Source organism: Gekko japonicus, unplaced genomic scaffold, assembly GCF_001447785.1.
Source record: "Gekko japonicus isolate JY-2015 unplaced genomic scaffold, Gekko_japonicus_V1.1 scaffold190, whole genome shotgun sequence".
Classification (NCBI taxonomy): Eukaryota; Metazoa; Chordata; class Lepidosauria; order Squamata; family Gekkonidae; genus Gekko; species Gekko japonicus.
This window is the reverse complement of record NW_015160841.1, coordinates 1,297,858-1,325,027: the sequence shown is the minus strand read 5'-3', so window position 1 is coordinate 1,325,027 and position 27,170 is coordinate 1,297,858. Positions and strand designations below refer to the sequence as shown.

The window sequence follows — 27,170 nt, the reverse complement described above, 5'->3', positions numbered from 1 at the left end:
CAGAGTTGGGACCTACTGAGACTCAAGCAGGAAGCCACATAATAGTCATGTGGTAGGGGAACTAATATATAACCCCACTGATCAGCCAGCCGAAACAGCCAGGGAACACAAGCCAGCACCAACATGTATGCTGCAGTGAGGACCAGGCCAAGAGCCCTGGAGGAATCCACCTCTGAGTGACCTCTCTATTCAGCAAGCATGGAGAGAGAACCAGTAGGCATGGCACCCTTGCTATATACACAGCAGGTCTTTCTAAGACACAGCAAAAAAAAAAAGAGGCATCTCTGTAGAGGTTCATAACTCAACAAGAAGGACTGTGACCTGCCTGAGGGTCCTCCTGACCCATTGTCTGAAAACTGCTGCTTTAGGTTGTGAGATAGTTGACATGCCCATATTATGTGAAAGGGAGGTATGTAGATTGCAAACAAGATCAGCAGAATTCGTGCGGACAGACCTGTGAGCAAGCACTTGTCTCACTAACCTGTTAGTGTTCTTTGAGGGGGTGAACAAACATGTGGACAAGGGGGATCCAATAGATATTATTTACCTTGACTTCCAGAAAGCTTTTGAGAAAGTTCCTCATCAAAGGCTCCTAAGTAAGCTCAAAAATCATGGGATAGAAGGACAAGTCCTTTTATGGATCAAAAACTGGCTAGTTCATAGAAAACAGAGAGTGAGTGTAGGTGGGCAATTTTCTCAGTGGAGGGTGGTAAGCAGTGGGGTACCGCAGGGATCAGTACTTGGTCCACTGCTTTTTAACTTGTTCATTAATGATTTGGAGTTGGGAGTAAGCAGTGAAGTGGCTAAATTTGCGGATGATACAAAGTTGTTCAGGGAGGTGAAAACCAGTGAGGATTGTGAGGCACTCCAAGGGGATCTGTCAAGGATGGGCGAGTGGGCGTCAACATGGCAAATGGGGTTCAATGTGGCCAAGTGCAAGGTGATGCACATTGGAGCCAAAAATCCTAAATATAAATACACATTGATGGGGTCTGAACTGGCAGAGACTGAGCAAGAAAGAGATCTTGGAGTTGTAGTGGATAACTCACTGAAAATGTCGAGACAGTGTGTGACTGCAATAAAGAAGGCCAATGCTATGCTGGGGATTATTAGGAAGGGTATTGAAAACAGATCAGCCAATATAATAATGCCCCTATATAAATCAATGGTGAGACCTCATTTGGAATACTGTGTGCAGTTCTGGGCACCACACCTTAAAAAGGATATTATAGCTTTGGAAAAAGTGCAGAAAAGGGCAACTCGAATGATAAAAGGGTTGGAACACTTTCCCTATGAGGAAAGGTTAAAGCGCTTAGGGCTCTTTAGCTTGGAGAAAAGACTAGGACGTCCTTCTTCACCCAAAGAGTGATTAACACTTGGAATTCACTGCCACAGGAAGTGGTGGGTGCTACAAGCATGGATGGCTTCAAAAGGGAATTAGATAAGCATATGGAGCAGAGGTCCATCAGTGGCTATTAGCCACAAGGTATAGCTAGGGGCTCTGGGGCAAGTGATGCTCTGTCTTCTTGGTGCTTGGGGGGGGGTCAACAGTGGGAGGGCTTCTAATGTCCTGGCCCCACTGCTGGACCTCCTGATGGCACTGGTATTTCTGGCCACTGTGTGACACAGAGTGTTGAACTGGATGGTCCTTTGGCCTGATCCAACATTGGCGTCTCTTATGTTCTTATGTTCTTAAGCAAGAGCTCATGGTGGGAGTTATAGAATCATAGAGTCACAGAGTTGGAAGGGGCCATACAGGCTATCTAATCCAACCGCCTGCCCAATGCAGGACCAGCCTAGAGCATCCCTGGCAAGTGCTTGTCCAGCCGCTGCTGAAAGACTGCCAGTGAAGGGGAGCTCACCACCTCCCCAGGCAGCTGATTCCACCGGCTCCACGCTGGCACCAGCACTGCTGTTCCTCCTGAGTTTTGTGGGTGGTGGTTCAGCAAATTCAAGCAGCATGGTTCGTGCCTGTGCGGTGGCCAACCTCATCAGAGAACTGCCTGGATATGAAAAACAACAGCAACAGCTCCGCAAAACATTTTGCAGCTGTGGAGGCTGAGCTCCCACAGAGCGCGGCTAGGGGAAGAGCAGCTGGCCTAGTTGCCTTGGTGAGTTGCCTCATTGCTGTATGAATGAAGACCAAAGCAAGGGTCAAAGCCTTGGGCAGAGTGCAGGGCCAGGTGTTGCTGGGGCAGCAGACACGTGCCAGGCCAGGAGCAGTGGCTGATCAGCCACAACTGAGCACGCAATTGACTAATCTGTCGCAATCCGTGTTCTACCCACATCGGTTTTAGATTCACAACAACTCTGCTGTCAGATGTGGGAGTTGTATCTCTTAACCTAACCTGGGAACACAGTGAGATGCAGCTGGCCCTGTGTTCTTACCCCTAGATTTCCCATGTCTGAACTCAACATTTGCATTTATTAGATTCCAGGTTTGATTTCCCATTTGTCTTCTCTTAAGGGATCAGAGGAAGTAGTGCTACAAATCTTGTATCTCCCCCACTGGATATCTGGATTTGAGAACTGTTGACAGTAATGATGGTTTGTATCCTGATGAGAAGGACTGTGGGATTCTGATGCTACTCTGATGTCTGTAAGAGTCTGGGCTTCTACACACACACACACAGAGACAGACACAAGCCCTGCTTAAACAAATTGGGAAACTTCTCTGCTGAATTTCAGTGATGCCGTCTCAACTGCATCATTGCACAATGCGCGTAGATAACTGAAATCGCCCTTCTGACCATGTTGTAGCACATATGCTGTCAGCAATTCTTATCCTATTGTCGATTTAAAAACATGTTCCTCTTCTTCCACAAGGAATCCTAGTAACCTCTAAGATGTCTGCTTGGCTTTTTGCCCAGCTTGGTGTTACTGGAGTTCAACAAGCTCACTCTTCACAAAGTTCATGCTGCTCTCAGGCAGGCAGTCTTGTGCTGAATATGCACCGTATAGCCGAAGGAGGGCAAAGTGAGGGAGAATCTGCAAAACCGGCTCTGCTGCATGCTGTTATATTCTGGGGAAAGCCAAGTACCTTCAGATTCGTGAAAAATCTGGTTTTCAGTGAAGTGTTATGGCTTTCTAAAGCTTCTTGCAGAGGGAACACGGGCATTTAAGTGAGGTTACAGATCATAGTCCGGCTTGGTTAATGGAGTTATAATTGATTTGGAGATATAATTTAACTATTAAATCAGCTAGCTTTGGCCAAATGATTCAGAGGAGCATCACTTGGTCAAAACTAGCTGATTTAATAGTTGAGAAGGCCTTTCCTTTGAAATTCTCAGCTGGTTCAAGCCTCGTCTGCTAGAGCCAGTTGAGATCCCTGAGAAAAAGGTATTCACGCCCGGCTCCTGGACTGTTCTAAGAAATTAGATAAGAGTAAAATTGTTCTCCTGCCAACCTAGCAGTTTGAAAGCAAGAAATTGCAAGTAGATAAATAGGTACCACTTCTGTGAGAAGGTAACAGCATTCCGTGCACCTCGGTGTTTAGTCATGCTGGCCACATGACCATGGAAACCTCTTCGGACAGCGCTGGCTCTTCGGCTTTGAAACTGAGATGAGCACCGCAACCCTAGAGTCGGATCCGACTGGCTTTCGAGCAAGGGAACCTTTACCTTTACCTTAAAATTGTTTTATAAATTATTTCTCTACAGTATTCAAATTTAAGAAATAATTTGAGGTGGATCCAATTGCAGATACCAGTTTGCTCGATAAAGCCCTGTTCGGTCCCATGTTGAATCCCCCCCCCCTTCTTTCAATTTATTTAGCTTTATTTTTTGTCATAGCTTTTATATTACACTGTGATGAGATAAATTAAATTTTGTAAAATGTTTAACAAAAAAAAAAAAGAATTAAATTAAAGGGACTTGAGTAGGGATGTGACAGGTTTCCCTCCAGATAATTCATTGTGCTCATAGGCTTCTTAACGTTCCTCTGTATACGCAGAACAATCACTTCTCTGAGTATCAGCATCCAGCACACTTTCAAAGCTGACCACAGATCTGAATATGTAGGCTTGTGATGCCATAGAGTCCATCATCCAAAGCAGCCACTTTCTCCAGGGGAACTGGTCTCGGTCACCTGGAGACCAGTTGAAATCCCAGATCTCCAGCTGCTACCTAGAATTTGGCAACCCTGTGACTATGCAATTCCCACAGCCAAACACAATACCACTTTCCCTGTGCCCCAGTGACCCAAGCGCATGTTGAATTTAAAAGACCCACCAAACTGCAAGCATGCGATGGGAAGTGATGGGATGTCTGAATCACATGACAGGAAGAGGTGGAGTCTTAGGTCCTCCATTAGGGAGAAGTACCTAAATAAAAGTCAAATCAGAAGAGAGGTGGGGGCTCAGTGACTGGAGTGTTTTTAAAATACTCAGGAAAGCAATACAAAGACCTGTGGTGTGGGGGGCATTAATTCTCCCCGTGTGGTTTTGTCCGTCAGTACTCCTCCACCACATCTCCGTGCCCTGCTGTTAGCCCTCAAAGGAAAACTGATAAATGAAAACATAAAGGGACTGTTTCCTAGTCATTCAAGAGTAGGCCTGCTCAATTATGTTGTGATTCATGACCACAAATGATCATGTATTCGGTAACTTATCCCAGTCATATAACCACTCACTGCCATGTGGGAATGCGTTACCATTCCCCTATCCTATTAACATCTGACAAACAGGTGATAAGGATACTGGTGTGCATTCCTAACTGTTGCCAATTACCTCAGGTATGGCTCACACTTGCCACAAAATTCTTACATGGGTATTATCCATGTCTGTCTTTCCCAAGAAGGGGCCATGGCTCAGGAGTACTCGCTTCGCATGCCGAATGACCAAAGTTCAGTTTTTGGCATGTCCTGTTAAAAGTAGCAGGGATCAAGTGATGTGAAGGATCTTGACCTGAGACCTGGAGAGCCACTGCCAGCCAGAGCAGACAATATCGACCTTTATAAACCAATAATTTGTTTCAGTATAAAGCAGCTTCATGTATTTATACAGTCATCAGGCTGTATATACAGTCATCAAGTGAAATAGTTCTCCACCTGATGTTTTCTGTCTCAAGTAGTGGGGCTTACTTCTTTGAATGCTGCCCTGTGTAAAAATTGAGAGAGGGGAGGGGAACCCCACACAGCAAAGAATAACAAATCAAGCTGACATGCCTGCTATCTTTGTATTTTTTTAAAAGTCGTAATGGGGGGGTAGCTTTCAAGATATACAAAACCTTTCTTGCCTGAAGCGGTAAAGTCGGGGAAAGCTTTTTATTGCCTGATTCTGCTGATTGTACAAATTGGTTCTTAGGAGAGACAGGTAAGGGTGGTGAGACTAAGGTTGATTTCACATTATCTTTTTAAACCGCATGGTTTCTGTTATTGGCCTGTAATGGAGGAAACCGGTACAGGGACGGCTATTTCACACAACATTTCCCTTCCAGTAAGGAGCCGTCTCTGAAGCGCTGTGGCCATTTCAAACTCTGCCGCTTTCTTTTCCTGCCATTTTCCTCTGCGCGCACCATCTCCCTGAGATGTATTTTTAAAGCATTTTATTGGGAGTCCTATGATGCTGATTTTGACATCCTGTCATAGCGCTCCCAATAGAACATTTAAAAAAAAAAGAGGAGAGATTGCGAGCCGGGGGAAAAGGGTGTGAAAATCCTGTCACTGGAGGAAACGCTATGGGGCATTTTACACAGTCCACTGTAGTGATTCAGATCCAGAGGAAGGGATTGAAGACCAGAGGAAAGCAGTTTTCGTCAACAATATCTGAGACATGCTTCCCAAATGGGTGACAACTGGCACTGTATGAACAGGAGAATATATTCCGTTAACAGCCGGTTACTAAAACGGGTCTTTCTGAAATGAAAGGGGGAAAAGTTAGTAACCAGTTCCTGAAACAGAATAGATAGGCTGTCTGAAATCCTTCTAAGAGTTTGAAATCTGGGGGCAGGCAGATTGCCCTGGAAACCTGAGGAGCAGGGCAACATCCCTTTTGGGGTGGTGGCAGCAGCATTTTCCCTGAATTAATCATGCATCTTACATGCGCTCTTCTGAATGTGAAGGGTGTGCTAGAGGTAATCTGTTCAGGGGCTCATGGTAGCTCTCCGTGGTGGTAGGATTAGAATCCGAAAGTGATTATGTACCAGCTTGTGCACAGCCACCACAGGAAACTCCTTCCCTCTCTCTCTGCCCACACCAGACAGTGTTATGTTTTGAGTTGCTAAGCTGCCCTGCCCACGGCAGTTTGTCAAGAGGGTAGTGGTGAAATCCGTCATTGTCACTTTTCAGGGAATAGAGTCTTGCTGAGCTTGAGCTGTGTGTGACTGCTGACAGACCTGAAACTTTTGACTTGATACATTGCTTTAACTCTCCACAGAGCTGCTATTGTTTTCGACAGTATCGTTGAGACTGTGATACAGAAGATGCCATGTATAATTTGTGCGTGTCCTTCATTACTCATTCTGATAACGTTATCTGATTGATCCATTTGGAGGCTGTCACCAGAAGGATTTCCTCCCCTCCCTCTGTTAATGGTGATAACTGGCAGCCATCGCCAGGACTAAGGAGCGGATGATTCATGACTGACTCCAGGGAGAGCATAGGTCGGTCCTGAAACCAAGCACCTATCTACACAGCAAATGATCTGTTGTTGTTAATACCTGTTTAATGTCTGTGGCTCCCCCTAGAGAATTCTGGGGATTGTCTTTAGTTGAGGAGGCTGAAAAGTCTCTGTTCTTAGCCTGCCTCACGGAATCCCCCCAGGAGACAAGGAGTGACTATTAGATTGTTCTGTCAGTAACGCCCCCAGTCTCTAAGAGCCCCCCCCCCGCTACTCTTGTACTTCAAATCTTAGTCCTCCTGTGGTACACGTGGACTTTGTTGTCAGATGGTTGGCAGATTACCTATTAGCTACTCTGCTATTTTCGTGGTGGTAAAAAGGGTCCTCAAGTCACAGCTGATTTATGGGGACCCTGTAGGGTTTTCAGGGCAAGAGATATCTAGAGGTGGTTTGCCATTGCCTGCCTCTGCATCGCAACCCTGGACTTCCTTGGTGGTTTCCCAAATGACTACTGACCAAGGCTGACCTTGCTTAGCTTCTGGGATCCAGTGAGATCAGGCTAACCTGGGCCATCCAGGGCTATTTTCATACTTCTACTTTTCTCCTGGGACCTAATCAAATCCCAGAATGAGAACCTGCAGACCATTTCATATGGGGCTCATTTAACTGTTGTGGTGCCAGTTTCAAGGCTGGAGTAGGTTTTTTTCTCTTTGAAACATAAATTGTCTCAGTAGCTGTGGCCTTCTGCTCGCAGCTGGGTCAGCCTCTCGGATTTCCACACCATCTTGCCGTAACTGGCCTTGTGAAACCTCCGAAGGGTCAGGAGGTTTCAGTTTCCACCCTCAGCCTGCCTTCTGTCCTCAGCATCTCTTTGCCATAGTTTCATCCAGGTTTCTTACGTTCCTCCAGAGTGTAATGCACCCTCCTTTAGGAATTATTGCATGATTATATAGCTGTTCAACAAAAGATGCATTTATTCTGGATTCCCTTAATGTGCTTTCTGGGTTCTAGCACGTCCCCCTTGGGTGTTTTCTAAAGAAAACTTTAGAAAGCAGATCATTCTTATGCTCCTGCTGTAACATAATTCTGAGTGTTATTGCTGGCCAGATGCAGTTTGTAGAGCTCTATGGGGTGTGTGTCCGTGGTGGTGGTAGAGGAGCTGTTGGCATGTCCCAGCATGCAGTTTTAGAGGAACCATTTAGCTTAGGTAGTGAGGATTCTGAGGGAAATTAATGGTGCTCTGGATTAGAATGACAGATACTAAACCAACTTCTTGAATGGTTTAATATCAAATATCAAACACTTATGATTTGAAGTAATGGTGGTAATGACATGTAATATACACAGCAGGATCTTTGTGGCTGATCTGAAGCTTGAGTTTCCTATAATACTGTTGAATTCCTTTGTTAAGGGGCGGGGGGGTGGGAGAGAGAAACAGCTGCATCCCAATGAGAAAAATAACCTTGTTTACTTTGCGGTTTAAAAAAATTATAATAGAGCATTGGGAATGGGCCCGTAAGCTTCATTTCCCCCCAGTGTGGTTTTTTACACAGTCCTATAGCTTACCACATGAAACAAATACAACAGTTGGGAAATTAAAAACTTCTGTCTGAAGAATCACATCATCTCATAAAAAAGGCATGTATGGCTCCAGTTGTTTCTTTAAAAGTGCCTGCAAAAATGCGGAAGAAATGGATTTGTATTCCCAATTTCTGTTTCTACAGATGCTTCAGGCAAAAAAAACATTAATGTTAACTCTCGTTTTGTGTTGGCTTGCAGCCTTCTTTATTTTGTGTATTTAGCTGTATTTCCACCTTGCCGTTTCTTCAAGATGGATTTCAGAGTAGTGTGCCTAATGTTACTAGCTGGTCTGCCACCCTGGTACGGGCCAAACCCAAGACAGCATTGTTCAGCTGCTGAACTACATGAGCCACCGTCTAGGCCACTTGTCACACCTACGGTCTAAGAAGGTCCAGGACACAGCTTTGAGGAATATTTTATGGTATTGGGTGCATGGAAACACTCCACATGAGAGACGGTTTCTATAGCAAGCTGCCCTAAACAGTGTGAGTGAGCCATATGGGGTTTGGTGGCCTCCAAAGGGTAGTCATAATGTGTAAACCGGCTGAAACGGCTTGAGTATTGTTACTGAGGTAAATTACATGAGTGAGTTTCCTCTGAAAGACAGGTTGCTTAGGCCAGTGTGGCACAGAGGAAAGTGGGTCGAGTCTGGTTGTGGAAAACCCATATTCAGGTCCCTGTTAAATTTTCTGGATGCCGATTTCAGAAAAATCACTATTGCTCAGCCCAATTCACTCTAAGTGAGATTTGCTCCCGTTCTCCTCTCCTCCATTTTATCCTCAAACAACCTTGGGAGTTATGTTAGGCTGAGTGTGTCTAATCCAAGATTACCCAGCAAATTTGGCTGAGGGTGTCTAATCCAAGATCAGCAAGTTTTCATAGTGGAGTCGGGATTTGAACCTGGGTCTCTCAGATCTAACACTCTAACATTGGCTGTACAATGTTATGTAACACTGGCTGTACACAACATTGGCTCAGTTTACCTCCCTCCTAAGAAAAGCCTGGATACCTGTAGCTGTCTCATCCTGAGTCAAGCCATTTGTCTAACGTTAGTCTTGTCTACTCTGATTGAGAGCAGCTCTCCAGGGTCTCGGGTGGAGGTCTCTCGCGTCACTGCCTGCCTGCTCCCGTTAGCTGGAGATGCCAGGGGTTGAACATGGGATCTTCTGCATGCAACACAGGTGCCATGGCCCCAGCCCAAAGCAGTTTCACTTGCCTATCTGTGTTACATTGTGTGCTGTTGAAAGTGTGGGAGCCGGGCCCGAGAAAAAGGTAACGATTCTACTTGTAGAGTGTTTGAGAGAAATAGAACTTCGCTGTAGGTGATGTATGGGAAAGCGCTTGCAGGAATACCGACAGGCTCCCAAAACCAAAAGCCACATAATATCTTTCGTTAAGATTGACCAAGTTAGCTCAGCGCAGAGTGCAGTTTTTCAGGTTCTCCATGGTTTTTCATCAGGCTGCATGTTTTTTCCAAATAGGGGAGGGGAATAAAGGGATCTTTTGGGCCATGATCTTTAGGCCTCTTGTCAGCATCCTGTGTTAGAATGGTTTGTTGGCTTCCACGTGAGCTCTCCAGGTTACACCCTTGGCATGCTGAGAACAAAAAGCCAAAAAGTTGAAGCCATCCAACCAGTAGTGGATCAGATGTCTTTCTTATACCTAGCAGAATATACAGATCCCTTATAAAGCTGAGAGCAAAAGGGGACAGCGCAGTCATCCTTGTATTCTATTTTATGCAGTAAGCAAAGAGGCCACCAAATGAGAAGGGAGTGCTCACTGGAGAAGACCCTGATGCTGGAAAAGACGGAAGGTCAAAGAAGAAGGGGATGGCAAAGGGTGAGATGGTTAGACAGTGTTATCGAGGCAACGAACATGAAATTAAGCAAACTCCGCAGTACGATGGAAGAAAAGAGAGCCTGGCGTGATGTGGTCCATGGGGTCGCAAAGAGTTGGACTTGACTGTGCGACTGAACAACAACAACAAGCAAAGAGGCCAGCATGAGCCAAATAATTTCAGTATTACATACTGAAACCGCCCAGGTTCTTCATCTGCAGTTGAGGCGTTCCTTTTTAATCCGGTGGCTAAATTCCAGTATTGTCAAAAATGTAGGGAAGGGTTGCCAGCTCTGGGTTCAGAAATATCTCCTGGAGATTTGAGGGGTAGAGACTGGGGAGAGTGGGCTTTCGGAAGAGGAGGGACCCAGGCTCATAGCCAGAAATCTTTTAGTGGTGGGGGGGCAAATGAGCACAGTGGCGGTGAACACATCATTATTTTATTATGAATGAGCTATGATGTAGTGCAAAGTCTCTACAAGGGATCATTCTACAAAGAAGGTTAAACGATGATCCATTTTGATAGGTTCAGGTGGGAGGCCGTGTTGGTCCGAAGCAGCAGAACAAATACCTATATAATACCTGTATTAAAGGTAAAGGTAAAGGTTCCCTTGCTCGAAAGCCAGTCGAGTCCGAATCTAGGGTTGCGGTGCTCATCTCCGTTTCAAAGCCGAAGAGCCAGCGCTGTCTGAAGACGTTTCCGTGGTCATGTGGCCGGCATGACTAAACACCGAGGTGCACGGAACGCTGTTACCTTCCCACCGAAGTGGTACCTATTTATCTACTTGCAATTTCTTGCTTTCGAACTGCTAGGTTGGCAGGAGCTGGAACTAGAGACGGGAGCTCACTCCGTCATGCAGCAACCCGGGTCTCGAACTGCTGAACTACTGACCTTCCACTGCCTGCAGTTCAGTGTCTTAACCACTTGAGCCCCTGCAGCTCCAATACCTGTATTAGGACTGGTAATTTCCATTTTTGTTTCTGTCTCTAATTGGCCCTTCCTGGCAACTAAACCCCCCCTCTATATGTAGTTTTGTTTCACTGTTGTCTCCCAGTGGCCACTTACCTCATTTGGTAGTAGAGAGATGGAGGAGGAGAAGGGGGGGGGATCCCATCCCTGCACGTGCAGAGGCACCGAACACCCAGGAGGCAGCTCCCACGTGGCGTGTGCTTCATGGCAGGTGCCTTGCCATCCACCAGGGGCTGACTCCCAAGGAAGCCAGCTTCGGCCCCCCTTCTTCGCTCACCTCAGCAAAGAAGGGCTCCACTGGGGCGGTGGCATCCTCTCCAGGGGCGCTCACACCCTTGCTCTGGGGCGCATGACCCTGGCCAGGCTTTGTCCCTCCGTGGTGGCCGCGCCCACGCTTGCCTCCAAGCCGCCACCCCTGCTTCTCCCCCATGCTCACGAGGCTCTGGCTTGGCTCGTGCCTCACTGGGAAGCCAAAGGAAGGAAAACAAAAAAGGCACGGCTGAGGAGGCAGGGCACATTCCGGAGGGGGCATCAGCCCTGTGAACCCCCTCGTGGCTATGGGTCTAGAGAGACCACAGTGGGGTACAATGCCGTACAGTCCACCTTCCAAAGTAGCCATTTTCTCCGGGAGAAGTGAAATGAAATGCTTTCCATAGCTTATTTATTTATTGTTTATTTATCTACATAGTCTAGAGATCAGTTGTAATTCTGAGGGAATCTCCATTTCCCACCTGGAGGTTGGCAACCCCAATACAGTCAGCCCCCTTGGTCCATAGCAGAGTATAAAAGCAAACGTTTGCACCTGGTGTTGTGGTGTTTTAGTTGTTTGTAATAAGGAAGACTACATGACTTTGTTTTTTGATTCTGCCATGGACCGATGCTGCTACCTGCATTTTCTCTGGTTTTCTAATGGGCTGTGTCAGATTTTCGTCAAAGCTGACAGTTTTGTGTGTGTATTCTATGTAAAAGCACTTTGAAGCAACATCCAACTGTGCCTCTGTTCCATGAGTGCACAGAGCCAAGCCTGCACATCTGCCTTCATAACATACCATGCAGGTTTCACACTGTTTTGTACATGAAAGAATTTTCTGTGTAAGGAAGCAGCCCAAATATGTGCCTTCCAATGTCCTCTGTTTCAAATATAAAGCCTAGCTCAGCAGTCCACTGCATCCTAGAACATGATTTTTGAAATACAGAACATGGAAGAGTGTCCAAAGATAGTCTAGGGAGCATAACATTGTTGAAAACGAATGTGAGATGAAAGTTTTCTCACTGAAAGCCCTGCGTAGGATTTGGCAGAAGGCCTCTGCGAAAGCAGGGAATCAGACAACCTTAAATTACATTTGATTGCTTAGGGTTTAAAGCCGTTTGACAAGGATGCAGGATTAAACTCCTTGGATGGTAAATCCCTAACAGCAACAGCCCTTTCTATTTCTGAATTCTTCCCACAGCCCCTTAATTTTACTTTTAGCTTTGTTTTGTGTCAAGAAATGGTGATAAACCATTGACCACTTTTTTGCACATTTGTATGTGTGTGTGTGTCTCACGCACACACACACACATACACATATATATATGCCTGGCCAGTCTTTCAGTTGAAAGAGTGAGGCAGAACCAGATGGAGGAAATGGTGCTTCTCAGGCATCAAAGTGGAATCCATGGAGGAAATTAGAAAAAACAAAACAGAGGAGCCAAGCACAGACACGTTTGTTTATTTGCAAAACAATCATGTTCTTTATTTGGAAATCATAAGCCAGCTACTGTTATCCTGGGGCCCAGGTCTTTGTTTTCAATGTTAGCTTGACTTCTTCCATAGAGAGGATTTTATCCATGGTATGAGTCATCCAGACAAAATTTAAAAGGCCCTGTAAAGAGAGAGGTGGAGAATGGAATTCCCAGTACACCTTGGTGCAGCAAAAGCTTTAAGAAACCTGCTGGCTCCAGCAATACACCCTGAAGATTTACACAAAATCAGTAGCACGTTCATAATGCAGTACATTTTCCGTAATTACAAAATAAGTCAACCCGGTGGGATTGGATTCACTCCCTATGTTAATGTAGTAGCAAACAAATCGGAGTTAAATGAGCTAAAACTGTAGGGCTTTGTTTTAATAGGAGGATGTACTATAATTGGAATAAAGCCCAGTGCAAACATAACACTGGTTTCCTGCTAATTAGGCTCAGCCTGTGATACTGAGCGCTTATTAATCGAGCTGATGCTACACGACTTGGTTTTTATGTAGCTTTTTATTTGTAAACCGCATTGAGTCCCTGTTTTGGGGATCAAAAAGTCTTTGTGTATGCCTTCGCTACTAAATCATAGTTATGACCAGTCATGAAAGGGGAAGGTGGAATTCACACCCATGGTAAACCGATTGCATGGTTCCCAGACTGGCTTCCGGTTTAGACAAGCACATGCATCCCGGGTTTGAGGCTGTGCTTGTCGGCTCGCATGAGAGAAGAGTAAGGTGCACTGAATTCAGAGAATCTGAGACCTGGTAAGAAGTACCCGACTACCTGTGAGTGTTGTGGTGTAGGACTCTACCAGTTCCTCTTCCTGCTGCCAGTTAAAGCCCCTCCATTTTGTTCTTTGGGAGGGTGGGACGTTCAGCAGACCCTCAGGGGGTGAAGTGAGTCTCAACAGAAATCCCCACCTCCTCTCCTGCAAACAGAAACGCTGCTGCATCAGAGGAAACATATGATTGGATATGTGCCACTGTATGTATTGGCTACAAAGGACAGCATATATAATTTTACTGAGCGGCATTTTTCCCCTTGATGCCAGGCTTATACTTCATGCTGGAAATCTCATTGAGCAAGTGCGTGCCCCCCCCCCCAGCAGCATGCGTAAGAAGTTAAGAGGCACTGGTTGCCTAACCAATGATCAGATCTTTTGAAATACCTCACAAGCTTCTCCTGCCTCTAATCTGTTCTTGATCACTTGGGCGCTGCTGCTGCTTCAAGGCCAAACTAGGTGTGACGGTATCCTTGTGCCTGGCACAGGGATGCGGCCGCCATCTTAAGTGCTTTCAAAATGCTGCAAGGGCCCAGTCTTGATCAAGCCTGCAGTGTGGCAGGATGAGGTGATCTTGTCATCCTCTGAGCCTTTTTGAGCTCTGAAGCAGCCCTCTGCCACTGTTGTTGGCACTCGAGAAGGTGTAGGGGAGGAGAGGGGGCAAGAGAGCCTGGTCCTGCCACGCTGCAGGCTTGGTCAGGATTGGGCCCTTGCAGCATTTTTAAACTACTTAAGATGGTGGCAGCATCCCCAAGGGTGGGCACGAGGATGCCATCGTGTCGAGTTTGGCCCTCAAACAACAGTGTTCCTGTGCCTCAGCCAAACAGAGTTGGTTGCCTGCTTCTTCCCTTTAGCCAGCAAGCAAGCTCTCTGGGTGGAGAAAGAAGAGGCCGATTTTGTTTGTCAAGGCCGCTGTGCCACCCTCTCTCCAATGCCACTTTCGTTGGAAAGATGTAATGGAGGTTTCCCTTACGTTCTCCTTCGTTCATCAGTATTCTCAACCTAGCAAACCCCCATAGGTAGTGTTTTGGAAAGGGCCAACGGAAGAGTCGTTTCTTTCTTTCTTTTTACATTGGCTATCATTCCGACAGGCAGTCCACTTCTGTAGTCTCATTAAAGTGGTCTCCACTATATAGTAGCATAAGCCATAGGTGGGATCATGGGCAGCAAAATTAAAGGTGTCCTCATTATCATTTCCCAAGGGAGAGACTCACGGGATCTTGGCAGAACTGCTGAAGCAATAACTTGGGAGGAACCTCTTAGTAAGTGTGAGGTAGCTGGCAGAAGTTTATCGTTACCAGCCTTGGGGCAAAACACGTTGAATGTCACCTCACAGAAGCAATAACATTCTCCTGGCACATGCAGCCCAAAAAAGCCAATTGTGTTTCAACGTCAGTGCAATAAAAACCCTTATATTTCCTTTTGTTATATTAACTTGCCTGCAAGCCGTCTATTTTTAGCACGAGGGGCAAATTTAATCAGCACTGGTGGAAAGGTATTGCTTTCAGTTATTTTGTTGAAGCAATTGCATTATTTTTAAAAAACTTTTTAAAATGTCCATCCACTAGAAAGGCCGCAGAAAAGCCAACATTCCCGGAACACACTTTTTTTTTAGTAGGACCAATTAAAATATCTCAAGTGGTGTGTGAATTCTCAGAATTCCTCCTCAGGCTGGGTATAAAAGGACGGGAGAAAAGATGTTTCATGCAGCATTACTAAGTTTTCTTGTCTGCGTCACAAGCAGAATGTGCCATAGACTTGATTCAATTAGGTGGTGCGGATATGAATTTGCACCTCAGCCTTCTGGGAAGAAGGAATGGCTTTCCAGCACTAGTTGATCAACTGTGGCTGCGGTCAGACGAACTATTTGACCTGATGTTACTGCTGTTGCTTTGCGGATTTAAAATGCATGTTCAGACAGCAACATTTGTGTGCGGGTCCCCAGTCATTGGCGACCTGTTATCGCCCCTCTCTGAATTGGATTTATTTGATACCTGGTAAAGTTCAGTCTTTATGATGGAGCTGGCTCCACCCTGCATTTCCAGATGACTGAACTCTCCTGTTGTGATCTCAAGTTGTATGAGGTCTGAACCTTCCCTTCTGTTTTTGCGCACCCCTTTTAAAGCATTTAGCAGTGTGTGCATAAACTCATCTCCAATTGCGGAGCTATCAAAAGGAGCAGTGCCTTGATTAGGCGCTTCTGCGCATGCACAAGCTACCAATTTTTTAAAAAGTCACCTGACTGCCTGCTTCGTGGCTGCTGCACGGCACTAATCTGAACGGGCAGCCACAGGGTGAGCGCATGGTGAAGCAGGTTATGGGTGGATGTTTGAAATTCTCAGGCGAACAAAACCCTGGATTGAATTGGAGGCATGGTCAGAACTTGGAAAGTATGCCGTCTGATCACAGCCTGTGTCTCCATTGAGTGGAACTCATGGGTCCTTTAAAAGGCTGAGAGCAGAGGGAACGATATGGTAGTCATTAGCAAAACTGGCTACATGGTATGCTAGGCAAAAATGACACAGGAGTGTAGCCTGTATCCCTGTTTTTGTAGTCTATCACAAGTTGAACCATGTTTTATCATTTTTAGAGAAGACCCTTGCTGCATGTTTCATGTTTCTATATTGAAGCACAATCCAGGTGATCTATGCAGTGTGTTTCCTTGTGAATGTAGTTAAAATTGTCACTTTTTAAGTCACAATGTTGACTGAAAGTAAAGCTATGAGTTTTATTTACACTGCTTTGCTAAAACTTTGAATCATTTTCAAAGCATTGGGTTGGTTCCAGACTATATTTTCCATTAGTACAAGGGGGTGGGGTAATTTCTACCAGTTCTCTCTTCTGTTGTGGACTCCTGATTTGATTCTCACACTGTTCCTGATGAACTTCTCACCCCCAGGACAAGGATTTTGGGGAGATCAGTGGGCTGCAGTGGTAATTTTCTGTTCTGCTGACAGAAGTGTCTTGTGTGAGCAGAAAAAATTTGTTCAGATCCAGCTAATCTTCACTACAGCGGATGACGTTATTTCTATTTCTCCATGGCACATTGATGGAAGCCTTAGCTCTTCCATGCAACATTCGCCATTGTTAGGAATTCTTTATTGATTGGCAGACAGATAATGTTCAGATCCAGCTAATCTTCACTACAGCAGATGACGTTATTTCCATTTCTCCATGGCACGATGGAAGCCTTAGTTCTTCCGTGCAACATTTGCCATTGTTAGGGATTCTTTATTGATTGGCAGACAGATGCGTCCTGCCACATGGAAAATTTCCCTTCCATGTCATAGGCAATGCTCCCTCTAAGCTGTGGAGTCTTGTGAGCAGAAATTCTACTTTGTGAGCTATTGGCATTAAAGTTGTGAGCAAACAGTTTGGCTACTGCATGAATTAGTTTGCTCTGGAGCCATCCTTCCTGAGCTAAGACAAAAATGTGTGAGCTGGAGGCTAAAAAACTGTGAGCTAGCTCACACTAACTCAGCTTAGAGGGAACACTGGTCATAGGTGTACTAATGTGCTGGTGGTAACCCCCATGTCCAGCCTTACAAATTCTGCAGATTGATCAGTGCCTAATTTCCCCATCGGCTTTTGTTAGCAAGTTGCAGTTGTGCAGGAAGTAGACCCACTTTTCTCATGAGACAAAACAACTAGAACAGTGTCTGTCCTGCCAGTCTTGCGTGTTATATGAAGATTTCCATGTGTGTGTACCTAGTATAGCCATGAGAGTCAGCATTCTCAAATTGCAAGGCAGAGGAGGAAGTGCAAGCAGTTTCTAAGATTGAGGTCCAATTCTTGTCTATATAGGTTGGTTCGTAATGACTTTCTTTGTAGTCCATGCAACACTGGTGGTTATGCCTTCCTACTACCTGATTGACAGTAGAGGGATGGAGACAGCCATGATGTGCTTATAAATATGGGGTTCTCTGTGTTGTCCTGCTGAGTTGCAAAGAGAATTTTAATACAAATCAAGTGTTGGTCTACCCTGAGGTGACTGTCTTAGGGTTGGCAGGTCCCTCCTGGCAGTCAGTGGGGGATTGGGAGGGACTTGCCAGGAGGAAGCGAAAGGCCCAGGCCACATCGCCAGTGTCACACAGTAAGTGATGTCATCATTCCAGTGACTTCCGGGCAACCATCGGGTATTTGGGCAAAAGCTCTATGATAAAACTGCCCAAGTACCGGAGCGTCACCCAGAAGTCACTGGTGTAATGACATCCCTTCCTGTGTGATGCCGGTGATGTGGCTGGTCTTTCCTCTTTCTGTTTCTAAATCCCCACACTGGTCAGCTGATTGGCGGCTGGGGGCCAGGGCTTGACTGCAGAGGACCCCACCTCCACCGAGGGTTCTGGCAACCTTAGGCTGTCTGAATCCACACAGTGTATGGTCATTCCTAATTAATATGGTTTTCTCATATCGTGGGCACCTTTGGATTGGGTCTGGCCACGTTTCACTCAGTGTCCCCCAAGTCCACTTCTCACTGCAGACCCCACCCCACATGACTTTTGTCCAGGCAGGTCCCATAATCCCCTGCATAGCCCTTTTTGGTGACCCTTTCCTTTTTTCAGTAGCAGAAGAGCTGGTTGAATCCAACCCCCTGAAACGTACAGAAGTCTCTGGCTGCTTCCTCTTCCTTAGATGGGCTCGTCCTGGCAAAGTTTAGCTAAGGAGTCTTTGTTTTGTCATTAGGCTTAGAGAGGTCCTTGACTGAGCTCCCCAAGTCTTTTGGTTTAGGAATTCTCACCTACGTCAAAGTTTCACGATTGCCACACAAGGGTGAAACAAACAAGTATATTGTGCTGTGTTAGGGTCGCTCTGAATTCACTGGTCCCTTGAAGGTGCATACTGTTCTCTAGTTGGGAGATACAGAACAAAGTATAGAACAGCCTTGTGGAGGAGGTGTGGAAAAAAATCCATATATCAAAACCTGAAGTCTAGGCCAAGGCTGTGGTCTTGCGGAGACAAACAAGAGATTGTATTAAAGCATACCACCCCGAATACTCCTTTGGTTTTCCCCTCCAAGTCAAATAAAATTGACAAAAGGAAAGCCCGAAGCAAATAGACTACAGTGTTTGGAATTTCCATTGTGGATGGCTCTTACACTTCTAGCTGCAATTGACTGCAGTCCACCTTTTCTGGATATTGGTTTAGCTGGGAAAGTATTAGGGAATGTTTTATGAACTTATATGTCTGACCCACAAGGCCTTCGCTCTGCGGACTCAGCAAGGATGACCCACAAGGTCTAGAGGCACCATCTGATCTGCTCTGGGCTCCTGTGGCTTCCTTGCCAGGGTGAGCTGGTCTCTCTGCGGGTCCCTTCTTCAGCTGGTCCTGGGCGATAATGCTCAGTCTGAACCCGTGCCCAATATCCCTTAGATTGCCCGTTTGAGGCTCAATGCAGGTTTCATTTCCTGCAGTTACCGTTCTGTGGATGATCATTCCAATTTTAGTATACGTGCTGCCAAAGCGACCTTCGGCTGTGGATGATCATTTTTTCCCTCCATGGCTGGCTGTATAAGCAGCACTCAGAATTTTTGTTTTGTTTTGAAGGACCTTTGCAGTCCTTGGGAAAGTGCAAGCGTAGTGAACAGACAGCAATAATTACCTCCTATTTTTAGAGCAATTGCACCTCATGTCCTGTAAAAACCACAGACATTGTCCAATCAGTTCTGCTTTCCACAACAAGGCACTGGTGCCAGGTTGCCAGCTACCATTTAGACAAATTGATCTCTCCTTCACAATGCAGTGCTATAAATCCTGGCTTGGTGATTACTTGTCTTTAGAAGCCTCATGCTTTCTGTTAGTCAGCACAGAAGCCTGGCTAAAGTTAACAACAGACTAAGGGGCCATCTTATTTCTCTCTCCTTTCTCCCATATTTTCCAGTGTATTGCTATGTTAACACACGGTCAAGCTGAAGATTACAACTAGACTTCAAACACGCTACATAGACCTCTTGACCTCCTTACTTACAGAACTCAAAAGGCCTGCCTTGAACTCCTCTCCCTTCCCCCCCCCCCCAATCCCATCCTGCATTCAATTTTTGCTTTGGGGTTTGAGTTTGTGCTTTGCCACAGAAGCAAACTTTTTATACTCACCTGCAGATATTTCAGGATGCTTAGGTTTCAACAAGATGTCAATTGACTTCAGTTAATTGGGCAGTACGTTTTTTACAGAGTGGTCTGTTGAAGTGCGGCCCTGGTTAGTATTTGGACGGGAGGCCACCAAGTAATTCCCGGGTTGTTATCCAGGGGAAGGCAATGGCAAACTACCTCTGTTTGTCTCTTGCTTTGAAAACCCCGTGGGTTGCCATAAGTCAGCTGCGACTTCACACAGACACACTCTGTTGAAGTAATGATGGATATGATTCCATCCTTCCGGTGGTTTTTGTTCCATTGTTTGTTCTAATGATGATATTTGGTATTGGCCGATATGCTTCTGTGGGTGTCATTAGCACAAGGTGAGGTGGTTGACTAGTAGCTTAGGTGGCATTCAGATGAATTTATGGGAGATGGGTGTATTGCTTACTATTAGTCATGAGGGCATCTAAATGGCACTGCTGTGTTCAAAAGCAGTGCAGTTCTGATAACCTGATGAGTTGCACAAATACCAGGTAATGTTACCACCCGCATGAACTGCTGGTAAGCATCCCAGTAACATCTGGTTAGTGACTGGGTGCCTGCCTAGGTGGACCCTTATCCTGATTCTGCAAGGCAGTAGATAGGATCTTACAATTCCAAAAGTTCTCCTGCTATCAGGTCTAACGCAGTCTATTCCAGTAGAATAATTACTGGGCAAAAGTCAATTTGCATGAGCTCTGTCCACTTTAAGTAGAACAAGCGGCATTATGTGTGTTCCACAAAGTACCACAAACATTTTGCAGGGTAGAGCAAACATTTGCAAGGTAGAGCAAACGGTGACTTGGTTGTATGGATGTAGCTCTGTTGATTGTGGTGTGTCTAGACTTGTGTAAGCGGTTGGCTAATTTACTGCATGTTTTTGTACTTCCAAGTTCTAGTTGGATGTTATTTCAAATGACACATTTTCTGTGTTTCTCTCCCTTATAGCATCAAGCTTTTGGCTGTGCAGGAGTTGGTTGACAGAGATGCCCTGGAAAAGGTATTTTAAATCTGTTTATGAAGCGATGTAAGCACAACTCTGCTGTTGTCAATAGGACCCCCTGTTTACTGTGAATCGTGCCACATAAAGAAGTGATTCCTGCAGCGCATGCTTCATATTGCCTCATGTTCTCAACTTCAATGTGCTGTCTTTCTGTTTATTGGCACGTGACAGTTCACAAAAGTCTGGATCTTGTAACTGCATTCCACTGGTAGTGAGCTTTTCTGCCAGCGAAAGGAGTCTCGTCCACCATCAGAAAGCTCCTTCTGCCAAAAGAAAGTTCCGCTGTCAGTGGAACGGAGACAGAAGGCCTAAGTCAAAGACCAGAAGCCCCTCTGCTCTTTTCTCTGCTGGGCATGATGATTCGGGACTAGACTATGGTCTACATATCTGCTTTTGAACTAGGCCAAGATCCAAAGGCCTGTTCAGCTGCACTCACCAGAGGCTCGGCACTTGAGCTTCTTGAGTAGTGCTGTGGGAAACCATCTAGTTTCGAAGCAGTTTGTGATACTGCAGGGTTGTGTGGAATAAAAACATGCATCTTTTCAAAGGGGGGGGGGTAAAAATGCATGTGGAAGCCCTTGCATGTGCCTGGAGTAATTCTTTGGCTCTTGATCATGGAAATTGCCTGATTTGCTGCTGCCACCCTTTGGGTGGTGTGAACAAAAGCTAATTCTGAGTAGATGAAGCTGCCTTATAGCGAGACCACCGGTCTGTATAGTGCATTGTCTATTGTGGCGGGTTGTGGATCTCCAGGGTCTTGGGCAGAGAACAGTATTTCTCATCACGCACTACCTGAATGTCTAGGGATAGGTCTTCGGAGCCCTGGCATGCTCTCTGGCTGAGCTGTGCCTCCTCCCCTTGGTAGCCTTTTGCATTTCACTGACTTTTTCTTTGGTCCTGGGCAATGCTCCCTCTAAGCTGTGGAGTCCTGTGAGCAAAAATTCTACTTTGTGAGCTACAGGCATTAAAGTTATGAGTGAGAGATTTGGCTACTGCATAAATTAGTTTGCTCTGGAGCCATCCTTCCTGAGCTAAGACAAAACCCTGTGAGCTGGAGGCTAAAAAACTGTGAGCTAGCTCACACTAACTCAGCTTAGAGGGAACACTGGTCCTGGGGAAATATCACAGAGGAGCATCGTGCCACTAAGGCATGCACATACTTTTATACAAACGTAAGTGGAGATGTGTGCGTCTGTATATATTCCAAGATTTTGAAGATGTCGTATTTTGAACCACGTATCTTTTTATTTCACCTAGAGATGTAACATTTTCAGAATGTTTGAAGCTATCTGGGGGAAATGGGTGTTTTGTTTTGGAGAGGGAATGCACTGTGTGCAATACTTTATGAAACGTAAGCTTACTTTACAATTTAACAACATAAAATGCATCATTTATAACTTAGCATGTAAATTAGTACTGTTTGCATATATATGAAATTTTAAAAGTGTAAAGCCTTAGTTTTATAAAAGCCTGACCTAGATAGCCCAGGCTAGCCCGATCCTGTCAGATCTCAGAAGCTAAGCAGGGTTGGCCTTGGCTAGTATTTGGAAGGGCGACTTCCAAGGAATACCAGGGTCGTGACGCAGAGGCATGTAATGGCAAACCACCTCTGAAACGTCTCTTCCCTTAAAAACAAGTCTAGCTCGCCACCTAGTGGTGCATAATGCTAAAAAGGCTAGAACTTGTGGCTGCCAGACAATCCTAGGATCTCCTGGCTGTTCTACACACAATGCCATACGATAATTATTAATTATTATTTCTAAGAACAAAATAGTGAATACACCAACACCAGAGAAAAAGAGAGAGAACCGCAGACTGCTGCGCCTTATTCTGTTTCACATATTTATCATGGTTTTTGCTATCCAGGTAGTAGGTAAAATAAAAGTTAAAAACAGTAGACAGAAGTTTTATAGTAAATAAAATGAAGTATATTATATGGACTGGACAGAACCAGTCTAATACAATCCCCAAACAACTGAGATCATATTGAATTAGAGATGCTGCAAATTTCTCAGTGAATCTGTTCAACAGATGAATTAATCTTGTTTAACATTCGTGATCAGACTGTGATCCATTCAGGGATAAGTCTGGATTACAAATGAACAACTCAAACCTGCTGCCGAACCCTAATACACATGAACAGGTTGTGAACAGCCAGATAGCCTGCAGATGTCTGAGCATCCCTAATTTTGGTGTCAAACGTTCTAACACTAAAAACAATTAACTTCAACAGTGTATTATCATACACATTGGAGCGAATTGATGGTGGACACAATTGGTCGTGTTTAAACCCTCAATGTATCCTTGTATTCATCTGCAGGCATAAGGATCTTTCTTATTTAATGCTGTAGATTGTTGTACATAAAAAATCTTTATTCTACTTGTTTTGAATGAGTAAAACCTTTTCTCAAGAAGTGTTTCACTCATTCCAAAGGAGCAAATATTCCCATTCAAGGAAGGGGACGAATTTTCACTCCACTTTCCCCCCCAGGCCCTCCCATCCCGAACTACAGTAAACAGGCCTAATGATTTTTTCCCCTGCTTTCTTTCTGCTCCGGTATAATATTTCCTTTTGCCATCAAGTGACTTTTCTTTTAAAGTGTAGACTGCAAATGCATTTTCAGTGGTTTCCTCCCCACTCCCACCCCAACCTTGCAGTGAAGTGCATTTCAGCCTGATCAGGGCTTCTGCACAATTAAACCTTTGTTACCTTTATCAGTTCTGATTCTCTTTTCACAGCAAAGCAAACTGCTCAGTCATGACACAGCTGTTAAGCAGAGGTTATGCACTGCCCAAATACAACTCCCCCGGCATTCTGTTGGCTTAAGCCTAGAGATGGCTGCTTTTATGTGAATGAAGCGGATTAACACGCAGTCTTCTGTGCTTACAGCATTGCTTTATAGGCCATACATATGCAAATGTAAGCTGGCTCATAACCTGTTGGCCTCCTTATCCCAGTAATTGAGTTTCTTCGCAGCAGGGGCAGATTGGCTGTTTAACTTAGGGTGCCATTTCCGGCTGGACTGCTGGCCTAGAATGGTGGCCAGAAGCATTTTGGCAGTGCCTCCGATGCCGCCTGGCTCTGACCATAGGCAGTGGCGGTGTCAGCTCACCCCTTGGCTCCTCCCACACTGTTGTCAGTTTGCAAGAAGAAACGGTGCAAGAAGTTGGCACTGCTGAGCTGAGCAGTCCCTGCACCGCTATCTTGTAACACCTCAGGGACCATTCAGCTTGGCTTCCTCTCTGGTCACTTTCACTTCCCAGTCTGCTTGTCTCTTGTAGCTTTTGGGGGGACCTGGGGAGGCAGTGCTAAAACAACATAACCCAACCAACCAACCAACCAACCAACCCACCCACACTGCAGATTCATGTGCACGTACCTTAATTGTATGAACAATTCTCTTTCCAACTAGGCCGTAGATTCCCACTGACCCCTTTCCAAAGTGTCGATCAAGACTGTGAATGCTCTAGGTGCCAGGCTTGAGCCACTGGGGGGTGGGAGGCACGTTTGAATCAAGATTTGGGAAGCAAGCTCATCTCCCACTTGTGGTCTGTGAGGTCAGTGGCGGGAACTGGGACCACGAGAAGCTGAAAAACAAAAAAGAAACTCCCTGCCCTGGCTAGCCCAGGCGTGCCTGGTCCCGCAAATCTCAGGAGCTAAGCAGGGTCAACTCTGGCAAGTACTTGGACGGGAGCAATGCTCCCTCTAAGCTGTGGAGTCTTGTGAGCAAAAATTCTACTTGGTGAGCTGCTGGCATTAAAGCTGTGAGCAAGCGATTTGGCTACTGCATAAATCAGTTTGCTCTGGAGCCATCCCTTCCTGAGCTAAGAAACAAAAACATGTGAGCAGGAGGCTAAGAAACTGTGAGCTAGCTCACACTAACTCAGCTTAGAGGGAACACTGGACAGGAGACCTCCTTGGCATACTAGAGGCAGAAGGTGGGGGCAGGCTTTACTCAGCCACCTCTCTGAATATCCCCCAGGCCCCCAGTAGGGGTCAGTCACCAGAGGTCGCCATGACTTCCAGGTGCACATACACTCACATGCACACGCACACACAAACATGCACATATCGAAAATACAAAAAATACCCCAAAAAAGGCCAGAAACGCTTCCATTAACTATACCAGTCCTTGGCCTAGCCAGAAACGTCATACTGCTGCTGATCACAAGGCCAGTTGTTGCAGAAATCCTGATTCCTTCCGTGCTTGATGAGGTTGCTCATGCCTGGACACTCCAGGTTAGAAAAACCGAGTCTCGCTATGGTTGCTGGCCTCCAGGTGGGGCCTGGAGATCTCCTGGATTTACAACAGCAGAAAATGGCCGCTTTGGGGGGGGGAATGGACATTATGGCTTTATACTGCGCCCTCCCCAGGCTCTCACTCACAAATCCCCCAACTTGGAGATGGCAACCCTGGACCTCATCTCTGTGGGGTTTTGTTAAAATCTAGAAGTCCCTGGTACGTGGCAGGCTTCAGACATGTTTTGAGAGAACCTTGTCTCAGCCCCATCCCCAGATCCGTTAACAGGTTATTACTGGGATTGACTGTTGGTTTCTATGCATGCAAACTGTACCCTTTGCAGCTGAGCAATGCCCCATTGAATAAGGCTTCCTAACTCCCCAAGCTCATTCTAAACTCCCCCTATGCGGTCCAACTAAACTGCTGAACAGTTGTGCCATTTTGCTCACCTGACCTTCTAGTTAATGAGAGCCAGTGAGGGGAAGTGGTTAGTGTTGGGCCAGGATCTGGGAGACCCTCCGTCGTGGAAACTTGCTGGGTGACCTTGGGCCAGTCACATAGTTCCTGAGCCTAATTTATCTCACTGGAATTCTTGTGAGGATAAAATGGAGGAGAGGAGAGAATGATGTGCGTTGTTTTGGGTCCCCGTTAGGAAGAAAGGTAAATGAAGGTAATAAAGGGAGAAAGGTCCACACTGAAGCAGAATATCAAGAATTGCTCTAATTCTAAATTAAAACATTACTTAATTTTATTCCTGACCATACGATCGCATTAAGAGAAAAGTATTTTCTTTTTACTGTAAGCCTAATTTTCATGCAGAGAGGTCCAAGGGGAAAAAAAACTTGTAACTTGGCAGGACTGTGGTGGATGCCTGACCTCGGTTCACACCATTGGCTTTGGTTTATACCCAGTTGCTTACTAAATAAATTACTTATTTTAGATTAAAGGGGCTCTTACACAGCCTGTATGCATGCCATGCTCAGGGAGAGCAGATTTCGGTTGATACTTAGGAGCATGTCTGTGAAGCGACATTTCTATATGAAAATTCAACCGATTTTCTGAATGTAGTTAAATTATTGAAGAATTCCAAAAGAATTAGCCATGTAATAAATAGTCAGAATTGTGTCTTTTCCCAGCAGTGAATCATTATGAAGTAGTCAAGAAGTAAAACGTAATTTGAATGGTATTCTAAGAAGGGAATTTTTAAAAAATGTAATGGTGATCAAGTAGGGTTGAGAAGGACAAAGTTGAGACTGATGTGGAGCAATCCTATATAACACTTCTGTGCAGGGGTCGTTTCGTAGAAAAAGAGCTAGGGGAACTCATTAGCATAAACATTTCTATATGAAAATTCAACCGATTTTCTGAATGTAGTTAAATTATTGAAGAGTTCCAAAAGAATTAGCCATGTAATAAATAGTCAGAATTGTGTCTTTTCCCAGCAGTGAATCATTATGAAGTAGTCAAGAAGTAAAACGTAATTTGAATGGTATTCTAAGAAAGGGATTTTTAAAAAATTTAATGGAGATCAAGTAGGGTTGAGAAGGACAAAATTGAGACTGATGTGGAGCAATCCTTGATAACACTTCTGTGCATTAAGTATTTGGCTAGAGAAGCAAAATCCTACATTTAAAAAGCAAAATTTACTCAAGCTTAGTTGTAAATTAACGTGGGAATAAAAATTATTCTGTGAATTGTACTGTATAAATACCAAAAGAAATTACAGTGCGAGATTCACAGGTTCAGAAGAATGGACCTCCCTCCAGGGCTGAATAGGGACATGGGTTTTTTTTATCACACTACAGATGCTTATTTCCCCCCCAAGCATTTCCCCTATGCTCTAATCAAGCAGATTACAATATGCATTGTGCTTTTGCATCCTTTACAAGCATTCTTTACAACCCTCCCACCTTCTGAGTAGGATGAAAGGAGTCAGATCTCCACTTCTGTTCTGCCGTGTCTGACAAAGGGAACTTTGACTCTCTTGAAAGCTTACAGCCTGAAACTCTTGCTAGTCTCTAGGGTGCTTGTAAGGGATGAGCTGTAAATTTACCTGCTGAAGCGAATCTCAAGGTCATTTGGACCTGATAGGGCTACTGGACTCAGATCTAACTGTTCTGCCCATTCTGAGGCTTGTTCTGTGGCCATATTTTTTTCTGAGGGAGAACTAGCTAAGGGAGATCCTCAGTATTCTCTCTGCATGAGGGACGGGAAAGAAGGTGCAAAGAGAAGTGAGTAGAGGATGCAGATCCAGTATATGTCTTTCATTTAAAAAAACGTGTTGAGGAAAACACCTGGTATCCTCAGGTCATCATAAATGTATTACTTAAGAGTCCACATTTGTGTTTTTCTAAGTG

General features: G+C 45.2%; 1 protein-coding gene across 1 annotated transcript in view; it reads left to right on the top strand.

Annotated features, from left to right (window-relative positions):
- EEPD1 (endonuclease/exonuclease/phosphatase family domain containing 1) overlaps positions 1–27,170 on the top strand; it is an 80,824-nt gene that overhangs the window by 28,921 nt on the left and 24,733 nt on the right. Inside the window, exon 2 of the mRNA XM_015419278.1 lies at positions 20,518–20,569. Within this exon, the coding sequence (XP_015274764.1) occupies positions 20,518–20,569 (52 nt within the window). The remainder of the gene's footprint in view (positions 1–20,517; positions 20,570–27,170) is intronic.